Source organism: Esox lucius, chromosome 6, assembly GCF_011004845.1.
Source record: "Esox lucius isolate fEsoLuc1 chromosome 6, fEsoLuc1.pri, whole genome shotgun sequence".
Taxonomy (NCBI): Eukaryota; Metazoa; Chordata; class Actinopteri; order Esociformes; family Esocidae; genus Esox; species Esox lucius.
The window spans coordinates 27,812,753-27,837,520 of NC_047574.1; the positions used below are offsets into that span (position 1 = coordinate 27,812,753).

The 24,768-nt window shown below is 40.0% G+C and overlaps 2 protein-coding genes across 4 annotated transcripts in view; one reads left to right on the forward strand and one right to left on the reverse strand.

Moving 5' to 3' along the window:
- blnk (B cell linker) overlaps window positions 1-13,294 on the forward strand; it is a 39,458-nt gene extending 26,164 nt beyond the window's left edge. For both annotated transcript variants that reach the window (XM_010897002.4, XM_020047404.3), the window contains 20 exons: window positions 3,352-3,398; window positions 3,538-3,578; window positions 3,818-3,935; window positions 4,506-4,618; window positions 4,729-4,792; window positions 6,245-6,328; window positions 6,511-6,536; window positions 6,647-6,672; window positions 6,826-6,879; window positions 7,034-7,064; window positions 7,200-7,248; window positions 7,688-7,751; window positions 7,846-7,864; window positions 7,948-7,978; window positions 8,151-8,226; window positions 8,478-8,509; window positions 8,923-8,975; window positions 11,991-12,074; window positions 12,359-12,514; window positions 12,629-13,294. In XM_010897002.4, coding sequence (XP_010895304.3) covers window positions 3,352-3,398; window positions 3,538-3,578; window positions 3,818-3,935; window positions 4,506-4,618; window positions 4,729-4,792; window positions 6,245-6,328; window positions 6,511-6,536; window positions 6,647-6,672; window positions 6,826-6,879; window positions 7,034-7,064; window positions 7,200-7,248; window positions 7,688-7,751; window positions 7,846-7,864; window positions 7,948-7,978; window positions 8,151-8,226; window positions 8,478-8,509; window positions 8,923-8,975; window positions 11,991-12,074; window positions 12,359-12,514; window positions 12,629-12,745 — 1,285 coding nt within the window. In that variant the 3' untranslated portion in view covers window positions 12,746-13,294. The remainder of the gene's footprint in view (window positions 1-3,351; window positions 3,399-3,537; window positions 3,579-3,817; window positions 3,936-4,505; window positions 4,619-4,728; window positions 4,793-6,244; window positions 6,329-6,510; window positions 6,537-6,646; window positions 6,673-6,825; window positions 6,880-7,033; window positions 7,065-7,199; window positions 7,249-7,687; window positions 7,752-7,845; window positions 7,865-7,947; window positions 7,979-8,150; window positions 8,227-8,477; window positions 8,510-8,922; window positions 8,976-11,990; window positions 12,075-12,358; window positions 12,515-12,628) is intronic.
- A 3-nt stretch (window positions 13,295-13,297) lies between these two features.
- On the reverse strand, window positions 13,298-20,300 carry LOC105025931 (zinc finger protein 518A). Of its 2 annotated transcripts, none has more exons than XM_013134282.4 (3): window positions 20,029-20,300; window positions 16,245-18,865; window positions 13,298-16,084 (listed from the first exon to the last, which is right to left on the reverse strand). In XM_013134282.4, the coding sequence occupies exons 2-3, from the start codon at window positions 18,856-18,858 to the stop codon at window positions 15,330-15,332; spliced, it is 3,369 nt and encodes a 1,122-aa protein (XP_012989736.2). In that variant the 5' UTR covers window positions 18,859-18,865; window positions 20,029-20,300; the 3' UTR covers window positions 13,298-15,329. The 2 variants fall into 2 exon arrangements, with proteins under 2 accessions (XP_012989736.2, XP_012989735.2); XM_013134281.4 differs by having other exon boundaries at window positions 19,962-20,300.
- Between the last annotated feature and the right edge of the window lie 4,468 nt (window positions 20,301-24,768).

A 24,768-nucleotide genomic window follows, 5' to 3' on the forward strand; every position in this document is an offset into this window, starting at 1 on the left:
TGCATGAAGTTGGCCCCCCACCCAACGCAAAACGTTGTCAAACTATGCTCAATCGTTTGTGCTCCTTTTGTGCTGGTTTGTGCTGTAAAAAGTTTCGTTTGTGCTTCTTCGGTTTTTTAGATATTAAAATAATATTTTTAGGTCATTCTGAGGTCACTCAGCCCCCCCACATGCTCCAAATTCACCAAAAGTAGTCTTGTTCGTTTGTGCTTCGTTTGTGCTGGTTTATGCGGGTAAAAGTTTTGTTTGTGCTGCGTTGGGTTTTAAAATATTAGACATTACACTCACCTAAAGGATTATTAGGAACACCTGTTCAATTTCTCATTAATGCAATTATCTAATCAACCAATCACATGGCAGTTGCTTCAATGCATTTAGGGGTGTGGTCCTGGTCAAGACAATCACCTGAACTCCAAACTGAATGTCAGAATGGGAAAGAAAGGGGATTTAAGCAATTTTGAGCGTGGCATGGTTGTTGGTGCCAGACGGGCCGGTCTGAGTATTTCACAATCTGCTCAGTCACTGGGATTTTCACGCACAACCATTTCTAGGGTTTACAAAGAATGGTGTGAAAAGGGAAAAACAGTATGCGGCAGTCCTGTGGGCGAAAATGCCTTGTTGATGCTAGAGGTCAGAGGAGAATGGGCCGACTGATTCAAGCTGATAGAAGAGCAACTTTGACTGAAATAACCACTCGTTACAACCGAGGTATGCAGCAAAGCATTTGTGAAGCCACAACACGCACAACCTTGAGGCGGATGGGCTACAACAGCAGAAGACACCACAGGGGTCTACAAATAGGAAAAAGATGCTACAATTTGCACGAGCTCACCAACATTGGACAGTTGAAGACTGGAAGAATGTTGCCTGGTCTGATGAGTCTCGATTTCTGTTGAGACATTCAGATGGTAGAGTCATAATTTGGCGTAAACAGAATGAGAACATGGATCCATCATGCCTTGTTACCACTGTGCAGGCTGGTGGTGGTGGTGTAATGGTGTGGGGGATGTTTTCTTGGCACACTTTAGGCTCCTTAGTGCCAATTGGGCATCGTTTAAATGCCACGGCCTACCTAAGCATTGTTTCTGACCATGTCCATCCCTTTATGACCACCATGTACCCATCCTCTGATGGCTACTTCCAGCAGGATAATGCACCATGTCACAAAGCTCGAATAATTTCAAACTGGTTTCTTGAACATGACAATGAGTTCACTGTACTGAAATGGCCCCCACAGTCACCAGATCTCAACCCAATAGAGCATCTTTGGGATGTGGTGGAACGGGAGCTTCGTGCCCTGGATGTGCATCCCACAACTGCAAGATGCTATCCTATCAATATGGGCCAACATTTCTAAAGAATGCTTTCAGCACCTTGTTTAATCAATGCCACGTAGAATTAAGGCAGTTCTGAAGGCGAAAGGGGGTCAAACACAGTATTAGTATGGTGTTCCTCATAATCCTTTAGATGAGTGTATATTATTGTTGATGACGTCACCAGCCCCCACATGCTCCAAATTCCCGTTCGTTTGTGCTCCGTCTGTGCACAACTAACTGAATGGGAAAGACAATGAATGAGAGAGAATTATAGACAGTGCACCAGCCCACTTTTTTTTAACAGTAGGCTAGCTGAAGTAACAAGGTAAGACCTAAAGAATCGGCAAACCAAATCACAATATTCACTTATAGGTTACTGTTATCCTGTGCGTTTTCAACTTTTAACAAACACTGATGCGGATCACAGGATGTGTGGATGCAACATAAACTTGAAGGTAAGTGTTTTTACTCAGGAGACACTGAAGTGAAGATAATTCTTTATTGAACAAATTATGTGATGACAGAACGAGTTCGTCAATTCTACTTTAAAAGTGTGCTCACCTCGAGGATAGTTTAGCTGTTTTCTTGCCCAAAAATGCTGAAGTGACATTAAAACTACGATTTGATGGCACATGCGCACAAATCCATTTTGCTCAGAGAGAGTGACATAGGACTAATATCTGAACAACATGATGTTTTTATTAAACACTACAGGACTACAAAAAACACTGATAAGAAGTTGCATGATGTTCTATTAAATCATCTTTATTAGCATCTAACATTTTAGAGATTGAATAGACAAAACCGAAATAAAATGCTCATAGGCTATAGGCTACTGACTAACTTCACACAAAAATACAGAGCTGTCTATAACTATTTTTGATCTTGTGACCATTGATTTATCTATTTTATTCAGTCAGCCTTATTTGTAGCATATAGGCCTAATAAATATTAACATTAATTTGATTTAATTTCTGATATTTTAAAACCCAACGCAGCACAAACAAAGATTTTGATGGCACAAACCAGCACAAACGAACAAGACTACTTTGGGTGAATTTGGAGCATGTGGGGGGGCTGGTGACGTCATCGTCTATAATTCAATGTCTAATATTTTAAAACCCAACGCAGCACAAACTAAACTTTTACCAGCACAAACGAAGCACAAACGAACAAGACTATTTTGGGTGAATTTGGAGCATGTGGGGGGGCTGAGTGACTTCAGAATGATAAAGATATTATTTTAATATCTAAAGAACCGAAGCAGCACAAACGAAACTTTTTACAGCACAAACCAGCACAAACGATTGAGCATAGTTTGACAACGTTTTGCGTTGGGTGGTAGACAAAGGGTATATCAGGGACAGGCTGAATGGTCATACACAAAAAGAACCAAGTCTAGGACTGGTATATTTATTTTAGGAAACCCAATGCTATGAACAGCTTAGTAGTGTACAAAACCATACCTCACAATCAGACAGGGGCGAGAGACTGAACTAAATACTGTGACAAACAAGAGAACAGATAAGTGACAATAGGTGCTTCGTTCTGGTGGAGTGGAAGGTTGGGATTCAGGTGGCGTGCACAGGGACATGAACTGGGCACAGATCTTACCACAAGAAAAAAACAGATGTGTACAGCATGGATTTGGAAATATTTCTCAAAAAAATCTTTGAGTTTGTGGTGAATAGTGGCTATTCCCCTTTCTTCAGCTGTTAGGAAAATATAAAACTTCCTTCAGTCTGAAAATAGATCAACCAAAAGACAAATGTCACCACTCTCTCACCTTCTTTGTTAAAAAGGAATTGGTAAATTACTCACTGGAAAATTACTTCAAAAACAATTTTTACAAGAAAGAAAGTATTCACTCTGCTAGATCATGAAGAATACCATAAGGATGGATGAGGTGATTGTGATTTTACAGTGAGTGTTCATAAGTTCAGCGTATGCAATTGCTCCTCTGTAATGCCTATAAGTAGTTGTATTTCTGCTCATGTCTGTTCTTGTTATTAAAACCTCTGGTTTCTTACTGTAGATTTAAAACCAAATCAGCTCCAAAACTACCTGCAAGAGACTATCAAGGTAAGATATTTTTTAAGTCTCCCAATGCTAACTGTTTTTATGGCCAGCAGTATTTGTTAGCAATACGCTTCAAAAATCAATTGTGAACTTCGCTGCATGTCTTGTGAATTCTAATGACTCATATAGTTTATCTGTACAGGTGATGAATTGGACGCCGAACAGTGGTCTGACAATGAGTTTGTAAGTTAAATCTATGTGCTTAATGGATTCTAAAACAAACGTTTTGTCTCTTTTCACCATTAACACCAACCTAACATTTAACCATGTAAACTTTAATGGGGAGACATTAATGTTGGGACATCTGAAGGATTTAGGCTTTTCCATTTTGCAGTCTTTACTTTTCCACTTGAACAGTGTTTATACTTCACATTGTACAAATGTGTTGGGTTGAGCAACTTAACAATATTCTGATGTTTTAGGAGAGTGACACTTATGAGGACCCCCAAGAGGATCAAGATGACAGTTATGAGCCCCCTCCCACTCAGAAAGTCTTTACCCCTTCCTCATCAACCTCTTTCCCCAGAGGGGACTATGTTGGTGAGAGCTGTTCCAGTCTGACAAACACACACACTCAATCACACAAATGTATTTATAAAGCCCTTTTTACATCAGCAGTTGTCACAAAGTGCTTTTACAAAACAGTCAGCCTGAACAACACTCTCTTAACCCATCATGGAGTCATACAAATTTCAAGGTAGCATATTAAAGATTTGAAGGCATGCACTCACTCCTTCACACATTCATTCACACACTTGCAAGCACACAAAACTACTACACTTCCTCATTCACTCACGCGCACACACACACCAACTGAAGATGCAGTCATGCATGCCCATCTCCTCAGGTAGAAAAGTAACACCACGTCTTGCAATTTGAACCACTATTGTTGTCCATGTTATGGAAAATACCATATAAATAAAACATGCATTTTCAAAACTGTTAAGCCACTATTTGGCTTGCTGAGTGATCACTTAGTGATGTTTTCGTTGATGAAAGCCAGCAGTCAGTGTAGTCAGTGGGCCGTGACTCAGAGAGCCACAAAGACAGTGTGTACTTGCTTTATGCAAATACTGATGTCCTGTTTCTGCTTTTGCTTCTCTTTTCCAGACAGCTGCCGTGGCAGGCTGGACCCCCCACACAGGAATCCCATCCGCCCCCCAAAAAGCACCAAAACATCCCCATCACTGCCCCCAAAACCCAACCAGAAAGACAATGCTGATGTAAAGTGAAATTGATAGGCAAAATGGAAATTTTTCTTGTTAGTTCTTGTATTATTACCAGATACTGTTCTTTGCATCAAATATTTTCATTTTACATCTGCCCTCTGTAGGAAGACTACGTTGACCCAGAATGTGACAATGATGACAACTACATAGACCCCACAGAGAAACCTAGTAAGCTATGGCATTAAGCAAATCAGGCACTGGAAATATTACCAATATACTGGGAATATTTTAATTAAATCTAAATGACAAATTCAAAGTTCATGTATATATCCTTAGTTCCCTGGAGGAAGGAACAAGGTTCTACTCTCACCACAAACTGAAAAATTGACAGAATGTCACCTTCAAGGCTCAGATTTCAGACTTTGCCCTCCAGGTGATAAAATTACATCTTGGCCCAAAACCATTTAGTAAGATACGCTGTTCATTGCACCTTGTTTGGCACGAGGAGTTCCTTGTGATGTACCTTAATCCATCCTTCAGGGAACCAGGATTATGTACATAATTTAAAGTTTCCTTTCAGTAAGTCACTTTGGTACGAAAAATATCACAAACCAAGTGGGACAGACAGAATGTCAGCCTACCCAAAGGAAGACATCATTACACATCAGCGCACCAGTACTCAAGGGGAATGTGGTGACTTCAAGGATATTCAGCCGAATAGATATTATATTTTATGGGTAATATTTGTGAGGTGATGTCCAGCTTACCGAAACAAAGATATTTGCCACAGTCAACCCTCTGAACAGATACCCCGGATGTTGTTACAAAAGAAATTGAGTCGTGGGGTACCCTGTTCTGCAACCCTTGCCCTTTGTTGTCAAAGGCCAAGTATCCCCCACAGTCCATTGAGATAGCCCCTGCTTAGATAGGGCATTATTCTGAACTGGCATTGTAAGCAGACAAAGAGCCCCATGCTAGAATTGAAAAGTGCGTACAATCTGGTCCATTTCACCTCCCTGAAACAATGTTTGGGTGTCCCCCCACAGGGCCAGTGACCTGAGGTAAGATGAGCATACCTGGAGCCTCCAATTAAGGAGGCTAGTTACATTCAAGCAAGTGGAAAACACCCAGCCCCTGAACCGGTGGCATCCATAATGGTCCTGTGAAAATTATGGCTATCCTTGACACCATCACTCCCTCAACAGGTGGAGGCATTGCAGTAACACACTACAGACCCCAGCTTCACTGGATTATGGAAGGCGAAACTAATTTGTTCTAAGCATAGACACAAACGCATAGTTCTGTATAGAGTCAGATGTTCGAGTTAGCTCCTCTGTGAGTTCAGGTCACACTTAGGCTGAAACCCCAAAACAGGTGGCTTAGTATGAGTCCCATGATAATAGGGCTTAAAAAGTCTGAGCCCTTCCGCTTACCACAATCAAGTGTGATGGATCTATGTCCTTCTGGCCAAGCCTTGATTTTGTCACCTGTAACGTGGGGCTTCCAGTCCGGCTCAAGCCCTTGTTGGCTTTGAAGGGCATGTATGGCAATATCTTGTTGGGGTTGTGCATGTGGGGAGAGGGCGTACCCTGTATTTGTAGTATAGTAGTCACCAACTGAATGGAAACCTTATTAAGACACCTAAAGTCAACAAAAATAGAATTGTAAACTTCCTTGCAGACAACCAGTCACATGGAAGAGGAAAACCAATTCAGAGCAGTCCTTCAATGCCCAAGGCAGTGCCACAGCGCTCAAATAGTCCAGGTAGGCTATGTAACTGCATTTCAGCAGAAAGACTGAATGGAATTGCTTGAGGCGATTAATTGAATTTCAAGACATTTAATTTATTGTGCGTAGCAGTAGCATTAATGACTGAGTTTGAACTTGGCTCTTCTTTATTCCCAACTCCTCTAACTCTGAGGCTTATATTTGTTCTCTCTTTTCAGATGTGTATGAAGTTCCTGACATGGAGGTGGGTTTGATAACCAATGGCTTGTACATTACAATTAATAGTATAACAAATGGCTGTGCAATAACTGTAGGAGCATGCTTAATGTGTCCCATTTTCTCTTTTATCCGAAGGAACACTGTCCCGTGCCAGTGAGTCGGTCAGTTCTGTTTCTGGGTTGGTAGCACTATTCCGACAGGGTGAAATGGGGTGAACATTTCCTCTGAGGGAAATACCTAAAGACATGTACATTGCTTAAAATGATGGGGTAGCTATCACAATGATTGCTTTGTCTCACATCTTCTTTCAACAGACCTGCCACTCTCAAAGTCCCTTCACAGAGTGTGCCCCCTAGAGCCAGCCCAAGGTGCTAACAATGACAATGACCTATTGAATTGTTGTAGGAACATTTTGTGTATTATAGCCATTTAAATATCTACTAACCATTTAATACACATGAGGTTTATTTTTGTCATTGCCAAACTGAACTGCATAACTATTCTTTATACTTCCTTCCTTAGAATGCACATAAAGAAATGTCCCCCAATCCCAGTAAGTACTACTGCACCAGTGACTGTACAATACCTGATCACAAAAAGGATATTTAATGAGATAATGTGAGAAATTAGAAGTTAAGATTACTTACCACAAAAATGGGAATTATAACTGTTTGTTATGTTCATCCAGGTCCAGGGGCACAGAGATGAGGAATATGAAGTCTGCAATTCAGATGAAAGTATGTTTTCGTATTACCACCGTCAACCAAATGACAAACTCTTCAAACAATAACAAGCAAACAGACTTTAAAATAACACAGAGCACAATGGTCTTAAGCACATTGTTCCATATTCTCCAAATATTTGAAATACTGCATTGGTAGTTGCTTGGCATATCATGCCACCTAGTGGATTGGCAAATTCAAAACCAAAATGGGACCATCTCCTCTGCTAATGTTATGTAGACATATAGAGATCTTTTTAGCGAGATCTTTTTCCTGGCCAAAAAAGCAGCATACAAGAAAATACAGAAACATGAGATGCAACTCAATGCGCAAAACAATGAATGGAAGTGAAAACTGAATGAACACATTCACTGAGAAAATATCATTGTGCTTCTTGACAGAACTTCTTAGTGTAGGATACTCTGGAAACTGTACATGTTCTCTGTTCTCCTAGGTAGCAGTACAAAGTCTGAGGAGAAGCCTATGCCTGTTGTTCCCAGAGCATTGCCCAGAGAGACGTATGTGTTAGTCACAAAATCATCATCATTTATTTTCTGTTCATTGTCGACTGTTCCAGGGGTTGCTTAACTGAAATAATCTTTTCTATTTTAGGAAGCCATCTTTTCTGGAGGTAGGAAACCAAAGCTTTGGATTTGATTACCAAAGTATATGGGATATGGTGTTAAATGATCATGGTAATGTATTTTTTTTCAGAGGCCAGATATTGTAACCAGGGTAAATGAAGGTATTTACCAATTCCTAAACTGATGTGTTTCCTTACATTTCATTGCCAAATTGCATTACTGTCCATAGTGCATGAAATGACTTATCTGTTGAAAGTTGTCAAATTCATTTTATGCATTTTTATTAATAGTAGTTAACTGTAAAACACAATCTCTTTGTCTGCTTTCCTACAGGGCCAGCACTGGCCACAAGACAGAATACCCAGAAACCAACGGCCACACCCCAGCCCTCTGAATTCAGATGTGCCAAGTATGGAATGTCAGCTCCTCATAAGAAATTATTGTATTTTGAACACTGCACATTCATATCTTGCCCAATCCCATATCTGTTTCTGCTGCCTTACAGATCTAGCAAGACAGCACAAATAGATTGGGGCTAGGCTCATTTCAATTCTCCAGGAATGAAGGAATTTCAGGCAGTTTCAGACAGTGACCACACCGCTATATGTTTAGCCAGACTTTTCCCGGGCTGAATTATGTTCTTAAAACTTTTTTCTGCAGGAAGTTTTTGCCACAGAAGTTTACCTCTCAGAGTAAGTAGTGTCTCATGTTGAATTGTAAAGTACATGCAAACATTCAGATGCGATACACCATACACTGCAAAATAATTGCCAATGGAACAATACAATTTAACTATATTTGAGGAGGTATTTGCTTGAAATAAGTGAAATAATCTGCCAAAGGAACAAGACAAATTATGATATTCAAGGCATATTTTCTAAAAACAAGCGGAATAACCCAGCTTGTTAAGAAAAATATACCTTATTTTAAGGATGGTAGGGTTTTTAACCTGAAAATAAGATAAATGTACTTGATAAGCCATATATTTTTGCAGTGTAACCCTGGCGGTGACACAACACCTCAAAAATGTATTCAGTCAATAAATCCTGCTTTGTCCATCCAATTCTGAATTAATATTTACCATTTTTCTCTTCCCCTGTTACAGAACCTGAGAGAGGTGCACCAACAGCTGAAAACCAATTTATGGACGCTGAAGAGGTGATAAAAACCTGACATTAATTCCTCATTTTTTTAATAACATTCCATGGCAAAGCTCTGGGCTGCTCAATTCTGGTCCAGAAGATCTAGAATCAGGTGTGCAAAATTAGGGTTGGAGAGAACCTCTCCAGGAACAGGATTGAGCAGTCCTGTCATGCTGCAGCTTAATTTGCTGCTCATGAAATACACAATGAATGGATAATTCCACTACTAAAGTTTGTGCAGACTGCAAAGTTTTAGAGTTTGTTTGTCAAATGCACCAAAATACACAGCTTCATTCTGCATAAAAAAATAAAGCAATAATATACATAACATTGTACACTAGCAGCAGTTTAAAAAGAGTAAATGGGCAGCAATAGGGGTAGTAGTCATCAAACATGAACACAAAATGTGTTAGTTTGGCTTGGTACATAGTCCCCTGTATTTAAGGGTGCCAAAAGTGTCTGGACAGTTATCCTCACAGCTGTTTCTTAATAGGGAGGTGTGTTTGTTTGCCTCATTAGGGCATGCACAAGAGAGCTGTCAGTATTTAGTCTTGATTCTAGGCTTTGCATTCTGAGTCGTTTACTGGTGTTTAACAGCATAAGAACAAAGGTGTCAATAAAGGTCAAGCTGGCCATAATGATGCAGATAAATCATGACAAAGGTCTTCAGAGACATAGCTAAAACATTAGGAAGAAGAAAGCAAGCACTGGATAGCTTAGCAATAGTAAATTACCTGCTAGAGTAGATGTAGTGGACAAGAGAGTCAGATCAGGAACAGGCACTAGGAGGTAGTTGTGTGTCAGCCACTATTCGCAAAATACTTCTCCAACCAAGGGCTTGACTGTATGTTTCAAAACTATAAGTTAGCCTCAAAAACAGGCTAACTACTTCAAATACCAAAGTTAGCCTGCAGAGTTCTGGTAGAAGTTAATATGAAAGGATAAGACAAATAATATTAACATGTACTAGAATGAAGGCAAGAAGAAAGTGTGGGGGGATGGAATACCAATGTACAGTAGGGAGAACAAGTATTTGATACACTGCCGATTTTGCAGGTTTTCCTACTTACAAACCATGTAGAGGTCTGTAATGTTTATCATATGTACACTTCAACTGTGAGAGACAGAATCTAAAAAGAAATCCAGAAAATCACATTGTATGATTTTTAAATAATTAATTTGCATTTTATTGCATGACGTAAGAATTCCGGCTCTCACAGACCTGTTAGTTTTTCTTTAAGAAATCCTCCTGTTCTCCACTCATTACCTGTATTAACTGCACCTGTTTGAACTCGTTACCTGTATAAAATACACCTGTCCATGCACTCAATCAAACAGACTCCAACCGCTCCACAATGGCCAAGACCAGAGAGGGATAAAATTGTAGACCTGCACAAGGCTGGGATGGGCTACAGGACAATAGGCAAGCAGCTTGGTGAGAATGCAACTATTGTCAACAACTGTTGGCGCAATTATTAGAAAATGGAAGAAGTTCAAGATGACGGTCAATCTCCCTCGGTCTGGGGCTCCATGCAAGATATCACCTCGTGGGGCATCAATGATCATGAGGAAGGTGAGGGATCAGCCCAGAACTACACGGCAGGACCTGGTCAATGACCTGAAGAGAGCTGGGACCACAGTCCCAAAGAAAACCATTAGTAACACACCACGCCGTCATGGATTAAAATCCTGCAGTGCACGCAAGGTCCCCCTGCTCAAGCCAGCACATGTCCAGGCCCGTCTGAAGTTTGCCAATGACCATCTGGATGATCCAGAGGAGGAATGGAAGAAGGTCATGTGGTCTGATGAGACAAAAATGTAGCTTTTTGGTCTAAACTCCACTCGCCATGTTTGGAGGAAGAAGAAGGATGAGTACAACCCCAAGAACACCATCCAAACCGTGAAGCATGGAGGTAGAAATATCATTCTTTGGGGATGCAAAGGGGACAGGATGACTGCACTGTATTAAGGGGAGGATGGATGGGGCCATGTATCGTGAGATCTTGGCCAACAACCTCCTTCCCTCAGTAAGAGCATTGAAGATGGGTCTTGGCTAGGTCTTCCAGCATGTCAACGACCCGAAATACACAGCCAGGGCAACTAAGGAGTGGCTCCGTAAGAAGCATCTCAAGGTCCTGGAGTGGCCTAGCCAGTCTCCAGACCTGAACCCAAAAGACAATCTTTGGAGGGAGCTGAAAGTCTATATTGCCCAGCAACAGCCCCAAAACCTGAAGGATCTGGAGTAGGTCTGTATGGAGGAGTGGGCCAAAATTCCTGCTGCAGTGTGTGCAAACCTGGTCAAGAACTACAGGAAACGTATGATCTCTGTAATTGCAAACAAAGGTTTGTGTACCAAATATCAAGCTTTTCTGATGTAATAAAATGCTAATTAATTACTTAAAAATCATACAATGTGATTTTTTTGAATTTATGTTTTAGATTCCATCACTCACAGTTGAAGAGTACCTATGATAAAAATTACAGACTTCTACATGCTTTGTAAGTGGGAAAACCTGCAAAATCTGCGGTGTATCAAATACTTGTTCTCCCCACTGTATGTATCTGTGAAATAAGGTATTGAGGGGTAAAAAGCCATGTATGGCTGCCACTGGAAAAGGGTCACTTTTTCAGTGATGATGATAGTGCTGAAAGCAGCAGTAATATGAATCCTGAAATACACAGAAACATCTAGAGTATGAAATGGCTCAAATGCTCTAATGAAATTCCCTCCAAACCCTTTGAACAGCACTTCCCCTTGCAGCCAGACAATGACTCAAACATGTATTAGTCCAATATATGTACCCAAAGTAAATCCAACCCAACCCTAAAACATGGTTACAAATATAATGTTGATATTGTGGATATTCAGTCCTTGCATGTCCATAATTCTGAAAGTGGTTACAGGTTTGAACCTCGTTCATGATCAACCTCAACCAAAACAGGAGCTGGATATATACTTGTTAGTGTTTTAATTGCCATTTGAACTCCAGTTTCTTGTGGCTAATTGATATTGTTGTTCGTGTTGTTATAGGCCGCAGATGTCTTGAAGAAGCCCTGGTATGCCAGCACCTGTGACCGGAAGACAGCTGAGGAGGCTCTGATTCGCTCAAACAAGGCAAGTCTGACTCTGGATAGTAGAACAAACTCCTATTAGATTACACCTAGTCTTAAAGATGCTTTCAGGGATCTTAAGCGCACCACATTTGTATGACATGTTACAAGTTGGATTCATACCAAACATTTTCTGCATGCTGTAACATATCAGGAAATGGTTGATGTAGAAGATGCACTCCACAGTGCATCTTTAATAATGTACTTTTCAAAATACCATCAAGGGGTTTGGGTTAAAAAAAAAAATGGATGCTCTGTCTGAGTGTTCGTGTCTCCTCTTTGTATCAGGATGGGTCATTCCTAATAAGGAAGAGCTCCGGTCAGGACACACAGCAGCCGTTCACTTTGGTGGTGTTATACAACAGTCGAGTGTACAACATTCCGGTGCGCTACATCCAAGGACGGAAGCAGTACGCTCTTGGAAGGGAGAAGAAAGGCGAGGAGGTAAAAACCATCTCCACTAGCTCTGTGGGCTGCCAAATTATTTTCTGACACAAAACCCAAATTTTGTTAGATTTTTAACCAATAGGCCTATTAACTCTCATTGTTTTCCCTCAGCGATTCGCCAGTGTTTCACACATGATTGAGAACCATCAGAGGAACCCTTTGGTATTGATTGACAGCCAAAATAACACCAAGGACTCCACTAAGTTATGCTTTGCTGTGAAGCCATAGGTTTCACCAGACAATTACTTTACCCATGGGCCATTGGGATTTAAGGTTGGGACTCGGAACCACAACCCAAAGCTTGGTCTAGTGTACGAAGAGCGAAGTTCAAGTGAATGGGCATTGACGGTGTTCTCACATGGATCTCACAGAACACCTGCTGGATTACTCTCGTCACATTACCCAGCCAGAGCTATGCAAGCAAGATCAGAACAAAACTGACTTAACTGCTGTCGCACTTTTCAGTCAAATATTTTGTGTATGCATCGTCAAACTTGTGCTGAAAATGTTTTCTAACAAGTTGGGTGCTTTGGATATCATGTATTCTGCCAAAAAAAATATTTTAGAAGTATTATTAGAATATATTATAATAATGACATATATAAAGCAGGAATGCTATTTGTGGGTTGAACAAAAATGTGCAAGCATGGTGTTTTTTTACTTTTTTTGTTGTGTTTAATAAACTCAATGTTTCTCATCACTCCAAAACTTTCTCAATTGTGTTACTTCAATTACAGTACATATGTCTGAAGATATTAATAAATGACACAGAGTGCAGTGTATTGTCAAACTACTCGTATTTATTCATCTGTTCAACATATAATGCTAGCAGTTGTGGTATCAAGATCCATACAGGTTTAAGGGAAACTCAGGCACTTGGTGAAAAGCAAAATGTTTCTTAGGTCAAATGTGTACCTGTTTCCCTGACTTCTCAATAAAATTACAAACTGTATTTTCGGTTTAAATTATGAAATAAATGGCGGGCGACTAATGCTGAAGTGTGCAAGCCGAAAGAGTGTGCTTAGGTAAATGTGCTACGTCTATTTGCAATTTGGGTCCATTTAACCAATGGTCCTCAGCTGACTGACAGAAAGTATCCCTTGCCATGGATACTGTGAGATTGTCAGAACATATGGAAACATACATAGTAACATGCATATCAAGATTGTCATAAAGTTTATAAAGTGAGGTAATGGGAAGAAATATTTACTGTCCCTTCAAAGTGCAATTAAAAAAAACGGATAATCATTTCAAGTCACAATGGGAACTTCTTCCTGAAAAACACACTTAGCCTTTGCATGTAAAACCATCTTTTCCTATATGCACAAATGTCATTTGTCATCTTGTGACATTTGATTGATTTTGTTAAATTATAAAAAAGGAATATTCTTAGTACTACATCTGCTACTAATGCAGTGCCTTCATAACAAAATGTGCCCTACACTTTGGTAACACTACATTTGACCCCATGACTATGTTTAGTAAGTACTGTATGCCTACAAACAAAACAAACATTCACTATTTTCTACTGTTAATCATAGAAGGGAAAAAAAACAGTGTACATCTGCAATAGAAATAAAACGTAAAAGAAAATAGCTTTTCAGACAATGCTGGTATGGTATGGCCTAGTAACATGAAATTTGCCATTGTACCAACCGCGCACACGCAAACGCACACGCCCCCACACACACACACACACATACATACATATATACATTACAGTCATGTGAAAAAGCACACCCTTTGGAAAGTTATATTTTTACGTATTTGGACACAGGGATATTTGAGGTAAATTCCAAACACATCGTTGATAAAGGTAACAACAAATCACACCCAAAATGTTTTACTTTGAAACCATTTATGCCATTTACATGAAAAAAACATTAATACACCCCTCTTTTTACGATCACATAAAATGGCCACAATTATTATCAGGTGCACCAACACAGGTGCAAATGATTAGAAGATCATTAGAGTGAGGTGGGAGTGTCTAGCCTTCCATTACATATTAGAAACATTTAGTTTGTTCTTACTCATATTGGTGGTAACACATCACGCCAAGATCAAACAACTTATCCTAGGGCCTCCGAAAAAAGATTATTGACGCCCATGAGTTTGGGAGTGGTAACAAAGCTATTTCCAAACAATTCAAAGTACATCATTCTACCGTTTGACAGATCATCTACAAATCCCAAACCATCGTCAATCTACAATGACGAGTCGTCCCACCAAATTCTGCCCAAGAACTGACCGGAAGATGCGCAAGTCTCTTAAGAACCCACTGTTGAAGTGACCATTAAATATCCATACGTCCATATATAAAAAGAGAACTTTCCAGGGGGTGTACTTACTTTTGTACATGACTGTACATAGGCCTACCCGTATAATGTTACATTTTCATGTTTCGAGCTTCCTGGAATATGGCTCATTTGTGTCCTTATTACAGTGTTCTTTGAACGATTCCTTATGACAGTGTACTTACATCAACTTAAATAGCATTGTATTGCAATTTAAAATAATGGTAGCACTAAAATGTCAGTGGGTTCCAAATTAAATACTTCGATTTGAGCAAAGGGAGGAAAAAAAATCCAAAGTAAAATGCTAAAATTACCTGAGTATTACAGCCATGTATTTTTGAAGAACTCACATTAAGTTACACCCATTTTGGAAACTATAATTTCGTTGTCATTATCAACAATATTCCTCTAATAAGACAGTAAAAAAAAAAGATATTTTCCATACGTCATATTTGCTGTCCATTGTTTTAGTGCAGGAGCAGCTCTCTCAACTCAGTGTCCAGTGTAGATAACATTCATGACTGATCATTCTCTGTAGATTCCATCACATGTCGCTGACCATGGCGAATCCAGATCTCCTGATCACTGAAGACTCGACCACAAAACCAGCATCTAAATCTTAACTGAGGCTCGGCAGTATGCGAGATTGCATTCATCACTTTGTACTTTCTTCTGCTCATCTTTTTCAGCTTCATTTTCAAAAGAAATCGCTCTTTCACTCTGTTTTCAGGCCACACACTTTGACAAAAAGGGGTTTGGAAATTCTCTGAGGCGTTCGTGCTAAATGCATCGCCACCAATAGCTGCAAGGGCATTCAATGTTTTTCGAGACAGCACTACCTTCTGGACTTCCTCTTTGTACCGGTGGACTGTTTTCATGATATTTGTAACTTCAGGAATGTCTGTGTCTGGGTGATTCAGCACTACAACAGGTTGGTCTCCCCTTGGACGTTTAATAAGTTGAGTGGGGCTTAATGGCAACAGCTTCAGGGTCCTCTCCACATCTCTACGGCCTGGTTCCCAGTGACAGGCCGCTGCTTCTTCTACCACAACTTGGCCAGAGGACTTATTGGCCTTTGAGAGGGGCTCAAAAGACTCCCCTGTGGACAGATCACTGTGCCTCTTTGCTCTGACTGTTTGTTCATTTTGCAACGGTGAGCCAGTTCTGGTAAGGCCCTGATCTCCTCGATCTCTTAGCTTGGTATTTGGACAGCAGTCCTGAGAACAAATTTCTGGAGTGTGGACCAGATTGTCAGACAAGTTGGTAAAACCTGTTGAAGATATTCAAAGAGAACAAGGCACAATTAGTCTAGTAATTGGGATTGTTCATTATGTTTTTTGTCTATCTAAACAGCAGACTGAGGTCAACAAAATAATGTATAATAGATAAGAAGAAGTAACGATGGGAAATCATAATATGGTGCCGATTACCTTGCGGGGAAGTAAAGTGTATGGGGGAGTGGGATATCATGGCACTGTGAGCTGCTGTAATCCTGACCCCTTCCGTGTCAGACTGATGACAGTTGACATCCTCCAACTTCTCCTCAGCCATTAGGCCCAAAGGATTTCCAGCAGATCTTTCTCCATTAGATACATGAGGTAGGCCTACCCTTGGGGAAGCTTGACCCTCAAGGACAAGAGAATCCATGCCCTTGCTCAGTCTTCCAGTGTTTTCAGAACTGACGTTAGTGTTTGGAAGCTCCAAATTTTCTAAATTATATTCCAAGCTACTGTTTGTTTGGATGCTTGGAGGGATATTTAAATTGGGCTGGATTTTCTCCTTGACAATTAAACTGTTCTCGCTCATAAAAATCTTTTCAGATTCATTGGCATCTTCCTTTGACACAATGGAATGCATAAAGGTCTCTGTTTTGTCAGAGGTTTCTTGCGTTGCTGATGGTGTGGCCTTAAGCACCAGACGTTTTTGGCCATCCACCATTTTGAAACCCATGGCGTCCGTAGTGTGATTGGGAGGAAGTGAAATTGTACTTTTTGTCATGAGGGCGCAAAGACTGATACCATCTGGGCTGAAATGTCCAGGGTTTGGAGTAAGGCCTGCCTCTGATTTTGATGACCCAATGTCTGCCTTGGAGTTGAATTTCTGGTAGGTCTTTGGACATTTGGTCAGTTTAATTTTGCCATTCTCTACCAACAATGCTCTTTTAAGAAAATCCTGTGTCTCATCCAAAGTTTTCTGTGGATGCTCTAATTTGTTTAAGTCATTTAGTAAGCCTCCTCCTAACAAAGGAAAGGGACTTTGTGACATCCATTGCATTTCCTTCACTGGGTTCTTCTTCAGGAGGAGCTTCAATGCTGGTGATGATTTTTTCTCTACAGTTTTAGAGCTGGACACTTTCTTTTGGCCCCTCTTTTTGTCCCCCACAGTCTTGGCAGAGCGCAGACGCTCAAGGAAGGATTGTTGCTCTCTCTCACTTTTCTCCTTTAACAAAGTCGGCACTTTGATGTCATCTGTCATTTCTTCACAGTGATTTACTTCTTTGGATTTTGCATCATTTCTCTGGTGTTCTCTGAGCTCCTGACCAACTCTTGTTTCCTGGTTCTCTCTATTTTCCTGAGTTTTATCATATTTTACTAAATCATTTATGGCTGAAATAGTGGCAAAATCATTTTGGGTTAAGACTGATCCTGGTGGCGTGGTCTTAAGGGGGATAACTGAATTTGATTGGCGTCCGTTTGCATTGCAGTCCTTAGTACATGGTTGGGAAGCAATATTCTCTGATTCCTGCTCAGTGACAGACATTGACATCTTTGTTGTGTCAAATGCCTCTTGCTTTGCTGATTGTGTAGCCTTGAAAAGCAAATGCTTTTTGCCTTCCACCATTTTGAAACCAATGGGTTCAGTAGTTCCATTCGTAGGAAAAGAAATATTGTTTTTGAGCATGAGGAGGGCAAGGTCCTTGCCTGTGTTTGGGAATTCAGGGTTGGATATCTTGCAGTTGTCAGAGTTTGAAAAAGAAGATAAAGGCTGGGGTACATTTGAAAGTACAGTCTTAAGAGCTTCACTCCATGTATGTCCATCAGTTTCAGCTGCCACAGACTTCTCTAAAAATTGCTGTGTCTCCTCCAAAGCCTTCTCTGGATTTGACAGTCTGCAATATTTATCCAAGAATGCGTCGCCCGGCAGAGAAAGACAGCCATGTGACATCCAATTATTTTCCCGAGCTGTACTTCTTGTCACTGGGTGCTTCAGTGTTGGCGAAGAGTTATCTACTGTTTTAGGACCAACCCCTTTCATTTTGGGCTTATTCCTCTGGCTCTCTTCTCCATGAACAGTGTCTGTGTGCTTTGTAATTATATCTTTTCGATGCGCTTTATAGTCACAGAACTGGCAACTGAAGGGGAATTGTGCGGTTTTGGCAATGTGACGTTTTTGCCAATCCTGGTCAGCAGAATTTGAATGATCCGCCATGCCACATGCTTGAGGCCCCATGTTATGTAGATACATGTGCTCCAAAAATGTTCCGACATCCCTTGTGGAGAACTTGCACTTCTCGCACCAGTAGTGGCCATTTGAGCTGTGGTTCATGTTTAAATGTGTGGTAAGCTGCAAGAGAGTGCGTAAGACATTGTCATTGCATATGTTGCAGCTGACAAAAGTGTCTCTGTGACCAAATTGATGGACTTGAAGGTGGGAGAATTCATATGTACTAAAAGCGCACATGTCACAAGGAAACTTTGGTTGACTTCCCGGGTGATTCTCCTGAAAGTGCCGCAGTAAGTCATTTGGGCTGAATTCTCTTTTGTCCGTGCATTCAGAGCATCTTAACCAGAGTATTTTTCCAGAAACCTTTGACACATGTTGACTCGGTTGTGCATGAAGGGGTGTCTTGTTCAAATATTCTGTGCTTTTCTTCTTGTCTTCTGTTATCTTCTTTGGCCCATGCTTATCTTCACTTCGCATAGTTGGGGGTTTAACAACAGTTTTCCTGAGACGGAGTCGTTTCTGCCAATTTCTGTCCTCATCATTGAAAACTGTAATATTACTCCCAGCCAGGACATCTACTTCAGCATGTACTTGATCCATTTCAATTCTGTAACAAGAGTTAAAGGGAAAAAAATCTAAATGATTTACAACACAGCAATTCATTCAAGACTATTCAATTCAAGACACTGAATTCAATGTAAACAATATATGTTCACATTAAACATTTTAACAAAAGTGTATAGCCCAGCACAAGGTATCTTCAAAAAAATGTGGTTGAACCAAAATCGCATGTAAATATCCTCTTGGAATTGACAGTGTACTGCCCACACAGTGTCCTGCCCTGAACGATAAGTTAGAAATCATCTGCAATCTAACAAGAAAGGCAGTTTGCCATTGTTATTACCACAATCAGTAACTGCACATCAGTGCAAAACAGGCTGTGCTGCAGTAGTCTCATATGATAGTAGCCAACAATAAGGCTATGGCTAACAGCCAACAAAATTACTACTCAACAATATTCTCAAATGAAACTACTCTATCCTCCTTATGTAACTAGGCTAACTGCCAATTCGTGCTTCTGAAGAAAAGTCCTCAACATTGGTCATGATTCACCTGTTGCAGATGTAATGTTATACAAAGGGAAATGTATTACTCCATAATGTTTTACTTAAATGATGTGCCGTGCAAGTTCCTCAATGTGAAAGATCAAAAGCATTGTAACAATTTACCAGAACTGAACAACATTTGCATTTGAAGAGTTAGGCTTCAAATTTCGCTATGGGTCTCAGTAATTAGGATAATATGCAACGCGTTTCATGTAAGCCGCAATGGCATTCTACAGAATGTTACTGTTAACTTTGCATCAGGTCAGTGTCAGCCATTGCTGTTTTGCTATTTGGTTTGAGATAAACAAACTGTCTGAGAAGCTTCATTAACATGTAACAAACAAACGCTTTAATTTAATGTTTAATGCATTCGTAATTTTGCTTCGGCAATCATGCACGTCATCACCTTTATCTCACTGCCTGGTAAAATATTCACTGTGAAGTAGGCTATGAGCTTTCGAACGACTGTCTGACTTGCTAGTAGATTGATTTGAATTTAATACACATGAACAGAACACGTTTTAAGAAAGTGAAGAGACAAAACATTATTTACAAAAAGTTAGTATCGTTAATGTATCTCAAACGAAATGTATTTACCTCAGTGTGAAAGTTCCGACAAAATTGACAACGACGGCATAATTCGAGAATTCGGTTGGCTTTTTACCTTTCTTTTGTAGGCTTGACAGCTCAGCGAATGGCAGCCATGACAGCTTCATCCGGGGATTACACAGAGCTGACTGAGAGCTGTTCAGCAGAGTACCAGAACCAGAACGGATAAATAATCGCACATACACCGCTCACTGCGAGGCGGCTGTCCTGTACAATATGCAAAAGTGTTTTATTCTTTCGCTAATCGGTCTGTTCTTGTTTTACTTATATTTTCAGACACGTGGCCGTTTGTTAGTTTATAACAGTGTTATACTATCCGAGGGAGTCCCTTTCCGTTTACTGTACTATGAGATATGTCCCATCTCTTCCTGGTGTTTTGGGCTGTCAGAGAGATTATGCAAAGTTTACGATTTTCACCGATTAAATTTACTATAATAAAAATAATCATCATAAAATAAGTAATACATTGTTGGAAAGTATCATATATATTATTGTAGTTCAAACCACAACTAAAGGCATTCTGTCACTGTTTTGGTGAACAGCTGAAGGATGAACTGGAGAAATCTAATCACTCTTAAATTCATACACAGTGCTATGAATACACAATACTGGTCATCCATTATATCCAAATTATAGTTATAACCATGTTTAGACCCTATAATGTGTATTTCCAATGCAGATAAACCAATCAAATGTATTTTATAAAGCCCTTTTTATATCAGCAGTTGTAACAAAGTACATTTTACAGATAAGGTAGCCAGCCTAAAACCTGAAAGAGCAAGCAACAACAAGGATTGATGCACTGTTGTCAGAGGTGAGATAGCAAATAATCAGGTCATTGAAGTCTGGTTCTAAAGTCTAATCAGGGACTAGACTAGGGAGGAAGCAGTTGAGTACAGTATGTACCAATGTATTCTGCTACTATGGGCAATGGAATAGGTGTTAGATTAGGGACTTGGGATACAGATGTGTTAAAAAAATGTAAGTGCGCAAGGTGGAGTAATTGGGTCCCCTCTCAGTTTATGGCTTGAACTGCTCCTCATCCCTACTCAAATACACGTCCAATACAGTTTTAAGCTGGGCGGGGTCACAGAAGTCTGAATATTGCTCACACATGGTGTAGTCGGTGCCCCAGAGTGAGACATTTCAGAGGCACCTTTCTTTGGTCAGTTCTCTTTCGCTTGCCCCACCCACTCTGTAGAAATGACCTGTGAGATATCTCACTCTGAGGCACTCCACAAGGCAGGGGCAATAAACAAATAATATTCTCCCTGCCTGGATTCAAAATGTAGGGGAGGACATGCCTTTAAGTGGAATATCTTTATCCTTGAAAGTAATAGTGGCAAGAATGGCCATATATTGGTTTATTGGCTTTAGGAAGCAAGGGGCTGACTTCATTAGCAACTAAACTTATGGGACAGGTTACTTTGGCCTTCATAGCACACTCAAGGTGGTCCCCTGTGATAATATCTTGATACAATAATGATTGAAAGAGAACCTGGCCTTTATTACTATCATTTATTGAAGGGGGTATCATTGCACAAAGTCTACAAATACATTAAGTATATTTCCCAGGAATTAATATTACACATTACCTTAATTCTGGATTGAGATTTAGTATTTTTATGATAAAGCTTGTCATGCATCTTTAGGACAAAAAGTTGCCCTGCATGGCAGAGGGATGGGGGGGACAGAGCCTGGGGAGGGAGCACCTGCAAACCTAAATAAGTTAGTTAAGTGAGTGAGTGTGCCCACATGACATCTTGGATAAACAAGCAGTACAGAAAAAAACTATTGATTATGACAGTTGGAAAAGAGAGAAACATTTAGAACAATGATAGATACAGTAATGTTTTTCAGAGCTAGATAACATTAATATGAGCATTCATTTAGAACTGCCGCCAATATACTTTCAGCTGCTATGCATAGCTTATTAGAAGTAGCTAGCAATACTAGAAATATGCTGTTTAACTAAAAGCTTTCTACAGTATGATTATGGGTAAGAATTACTGAAAACCGGCTGAAATTTCCAGCTGTCTCTTCAGATATTTCTTACATTAAAACAACAGGATACTCATTATCTAGAATTTTGACCTCACAATGTTAAAGTAAGTATGTTTGTTCAGGGGGTGGATAAAATAATGTAAACTCCTAATAATATATGAATATCAAGGACCTAATAATAGGACAACCATTTGCCTTCAGAACAGCTCCAATACTTCTTGGAATGCTGTCATACACGTCCTGAACTGTGTAATGGGATATAGCAGCATTTTTTAGGAAGAAAAACTTCTAGTTCTTTGGAGATGGAAATCTACTCTGCACTCCAGAACTTCCCATATAGGTTCAATAACATTCAGTTATGGAGATTGGGAAAGCCACAGAAGGCATTTGAAGTCACCCTGGTGTTCATCACTTTTGAATTAATTTAGCAATAGATTTATTTAGCATTATCATTCTGAAATATTGGAACATCATGATGTTCAGTGCATACAATATATTGTGCACCTGGTCATGTAGAACAACCTAATATTGCTAGGCAATTATATGACCTTGCAGAGCAATCATCTGACCCAATGACTCCAACACATTTTTTTCCAATACCATTTGGATGTACAAAATAGGGTGACTCATTAGACCATAGGTCTTCAACCCTCTCATGGGGACCCCCCAGCCATTCCATCTATTAGATGTATCCCAGAGCTAGCACACCTGAATCAACTTTTTAACTAATTAACAAGCCCTTACCTGTTGAATCAGGTGAGCTAGTTCAGGGCTAAAACCTCATCATATTACTGATCAAGGGTCCAAGTTCCCTTTAACTCTTGTTACAGAATTGAAATGGATCAAGTACATGCTGAAGTAGATGTCCTGGCTGGGAGTAATATTACAGTTTTTATTTATACTGAGTCAAAGAGGTGCTGATTTAATTCTGTGGTCATTTTTGAGGCTGTTCTTTTGTGGCACTGAACTTTCCTGTTCAGTGTCCATCTATCTCTGTCGGTCGACTTCGACTTGCAACCACTGTTCCTGTTTTCTGATTTGTCCATGTTCGGCATGCTGTCATGATTATTTAGACATTTCCCCTGACATATTGAATAATTTTGCAGCTTTTGTGACCTACAGTTGTTCTCAAAAGTTTGCATACCCTTGGATAATTGATACTATATGTACCATTTGTAAATAAAACATGAATGAGCAGGCAAAACACGTCTTTTATTTCTTATTGGATTCACATTCAACGGTAGGTCATAACAGAATGGCACAATCATAAAACAAAACATGGCAACAAAGAAAAAAATGAACTGACCCCTGTTCAATAGACTGCATACCCTTAGTTCTTAATACTGTGTATTGCCCCCTTTAGCATCAATGACAGCGTGCAGTCTTTTGTCATAGTTGTCTATGAGGTCCCCAATTCTTGCAGGTGGTATAGCTGCCAATTCATCTTGGCAAAATGCCTCCAGGTCATGCAAAGTCTTTGGTCGTCTTGCATGAACTGCACATTTGAGATCTCCCCAGAGTGGCTCGATGATATTAAGGTCAGGAGACGGTAATGGCCACTCCAGAACCTTCACCTTTTTCTGCTGTAACCACTGGAGGGTCAACTTGGCCTTCTGCTTAGGGTCAATGTCATACTGGAAAGTCCAAGAGCGTCCCATGCACAGCTTTCATGCAGAAGAATGCAAATCGTCAGCCAGTATTTTCTGATAACATGCTGCATTCATCTTGCCATCAATTTTCACAGTTTCCCATGCCTTTAGAGCTCACACACCCCCAAAACATCAGTGAGCCATCACCATGCTTCACAGTGGGGATGGTATTCTGTTCACTATAGGCCTTATTGACACCTCTCCAAACATAGCGCTTATGGTTGTGATCATAAAGCTGTATTTTGTTCTCGTCACTCCAAATGACACTGCCAGAAGCTGTGAGGCGTGTCAAGGTGTTGTCAGGCATATTGTAACCAGGCTTTTTTGTGGCATTGGCGTAGTAAAGACTTCTTTCTGGCAACTCAACCATGCAGCACATTTTTTTTCAAGTATCATTGTATTGTGCTCCTTGAAACAACCACACCGTTTTTTTCCAGAGCAGCCAGTATTTCTCCTGAGGTTACTGTGGGTTTTTCTTTGTATCCTGAACAATTATTTTGGTAGTCTTGACTGGAATCTTTCTTGGTCTACCTGACCTTGGTTTGATATCAAGAGATCCCTGAATTTTCCACTTCTTAATAAGTGATTGGACCGTACTGACTGGCATTTGCAAGGCTTTGGATATCTTTTTATATATTTTTCCATCTTTATAAAGTTCCATTACCTTGTTTACGCAGGTATTTTGACAGTTCTTTTTTGTTCCCCATGGCTCAGTATCTAGCCTGCTCAGTGCATCCACTTGAGAGCAAACAAACACATTGACTATTTATACACAGACAGCAATTTAAAAAGCCACAGGCATGGGAAATTCACCTTTAATTGCCATTTTCACCTGTGTGTCACCTTGTGTGTCTGTGACAAGGCCAAACATTCAAGGGGATGTCAACTTTCGTTCAGGGCCATTTGGGTGATTTCGGTAATTATTATGATGTAAAAAAGAGCCAAACAACTATATGATAATAAAAGGCTTCATATGATCACTATCCTTAAATAAAAGGCAGTTTTATGCATGATCAATCATATTTTCAAAATCAATGGTAACATTTCACAATTTCTGACAGGGTATGCAAACTTATGAGCACAACTGTATGCACCTGCAATTAGTGATGTGATGCACAAAGCCGACACTTCAAGACTTTGAA

What these genes read in the sequence shown, in the direction of transcription:
- LOC105025931 (XM_013134281.4), bottom strand. Translation starts at nt 20,080, where the DNA reads ATGAAGCTGTCATGGCTGCCATTCGCTGAGCTGTCAAGCCTACAAAAG. An exon ending in GTCGGAACTTTCACACTGAG is followed by an intron (nt 18,866 to 19,961) that starts GTAAATACATTT and finishes CTCTTGTTACAG; the next exon opens with AATTGAAATGGATCAAGTAC. An exon ending in ACACTTTACTTCCCCGCAAG is followed by an intron (nt 16,085 to 16,244) that starts GTAATCGGCACC and finishes TATCTTCAACAG; the next exon opens with GTTTTACCAACTTGTCTGAC.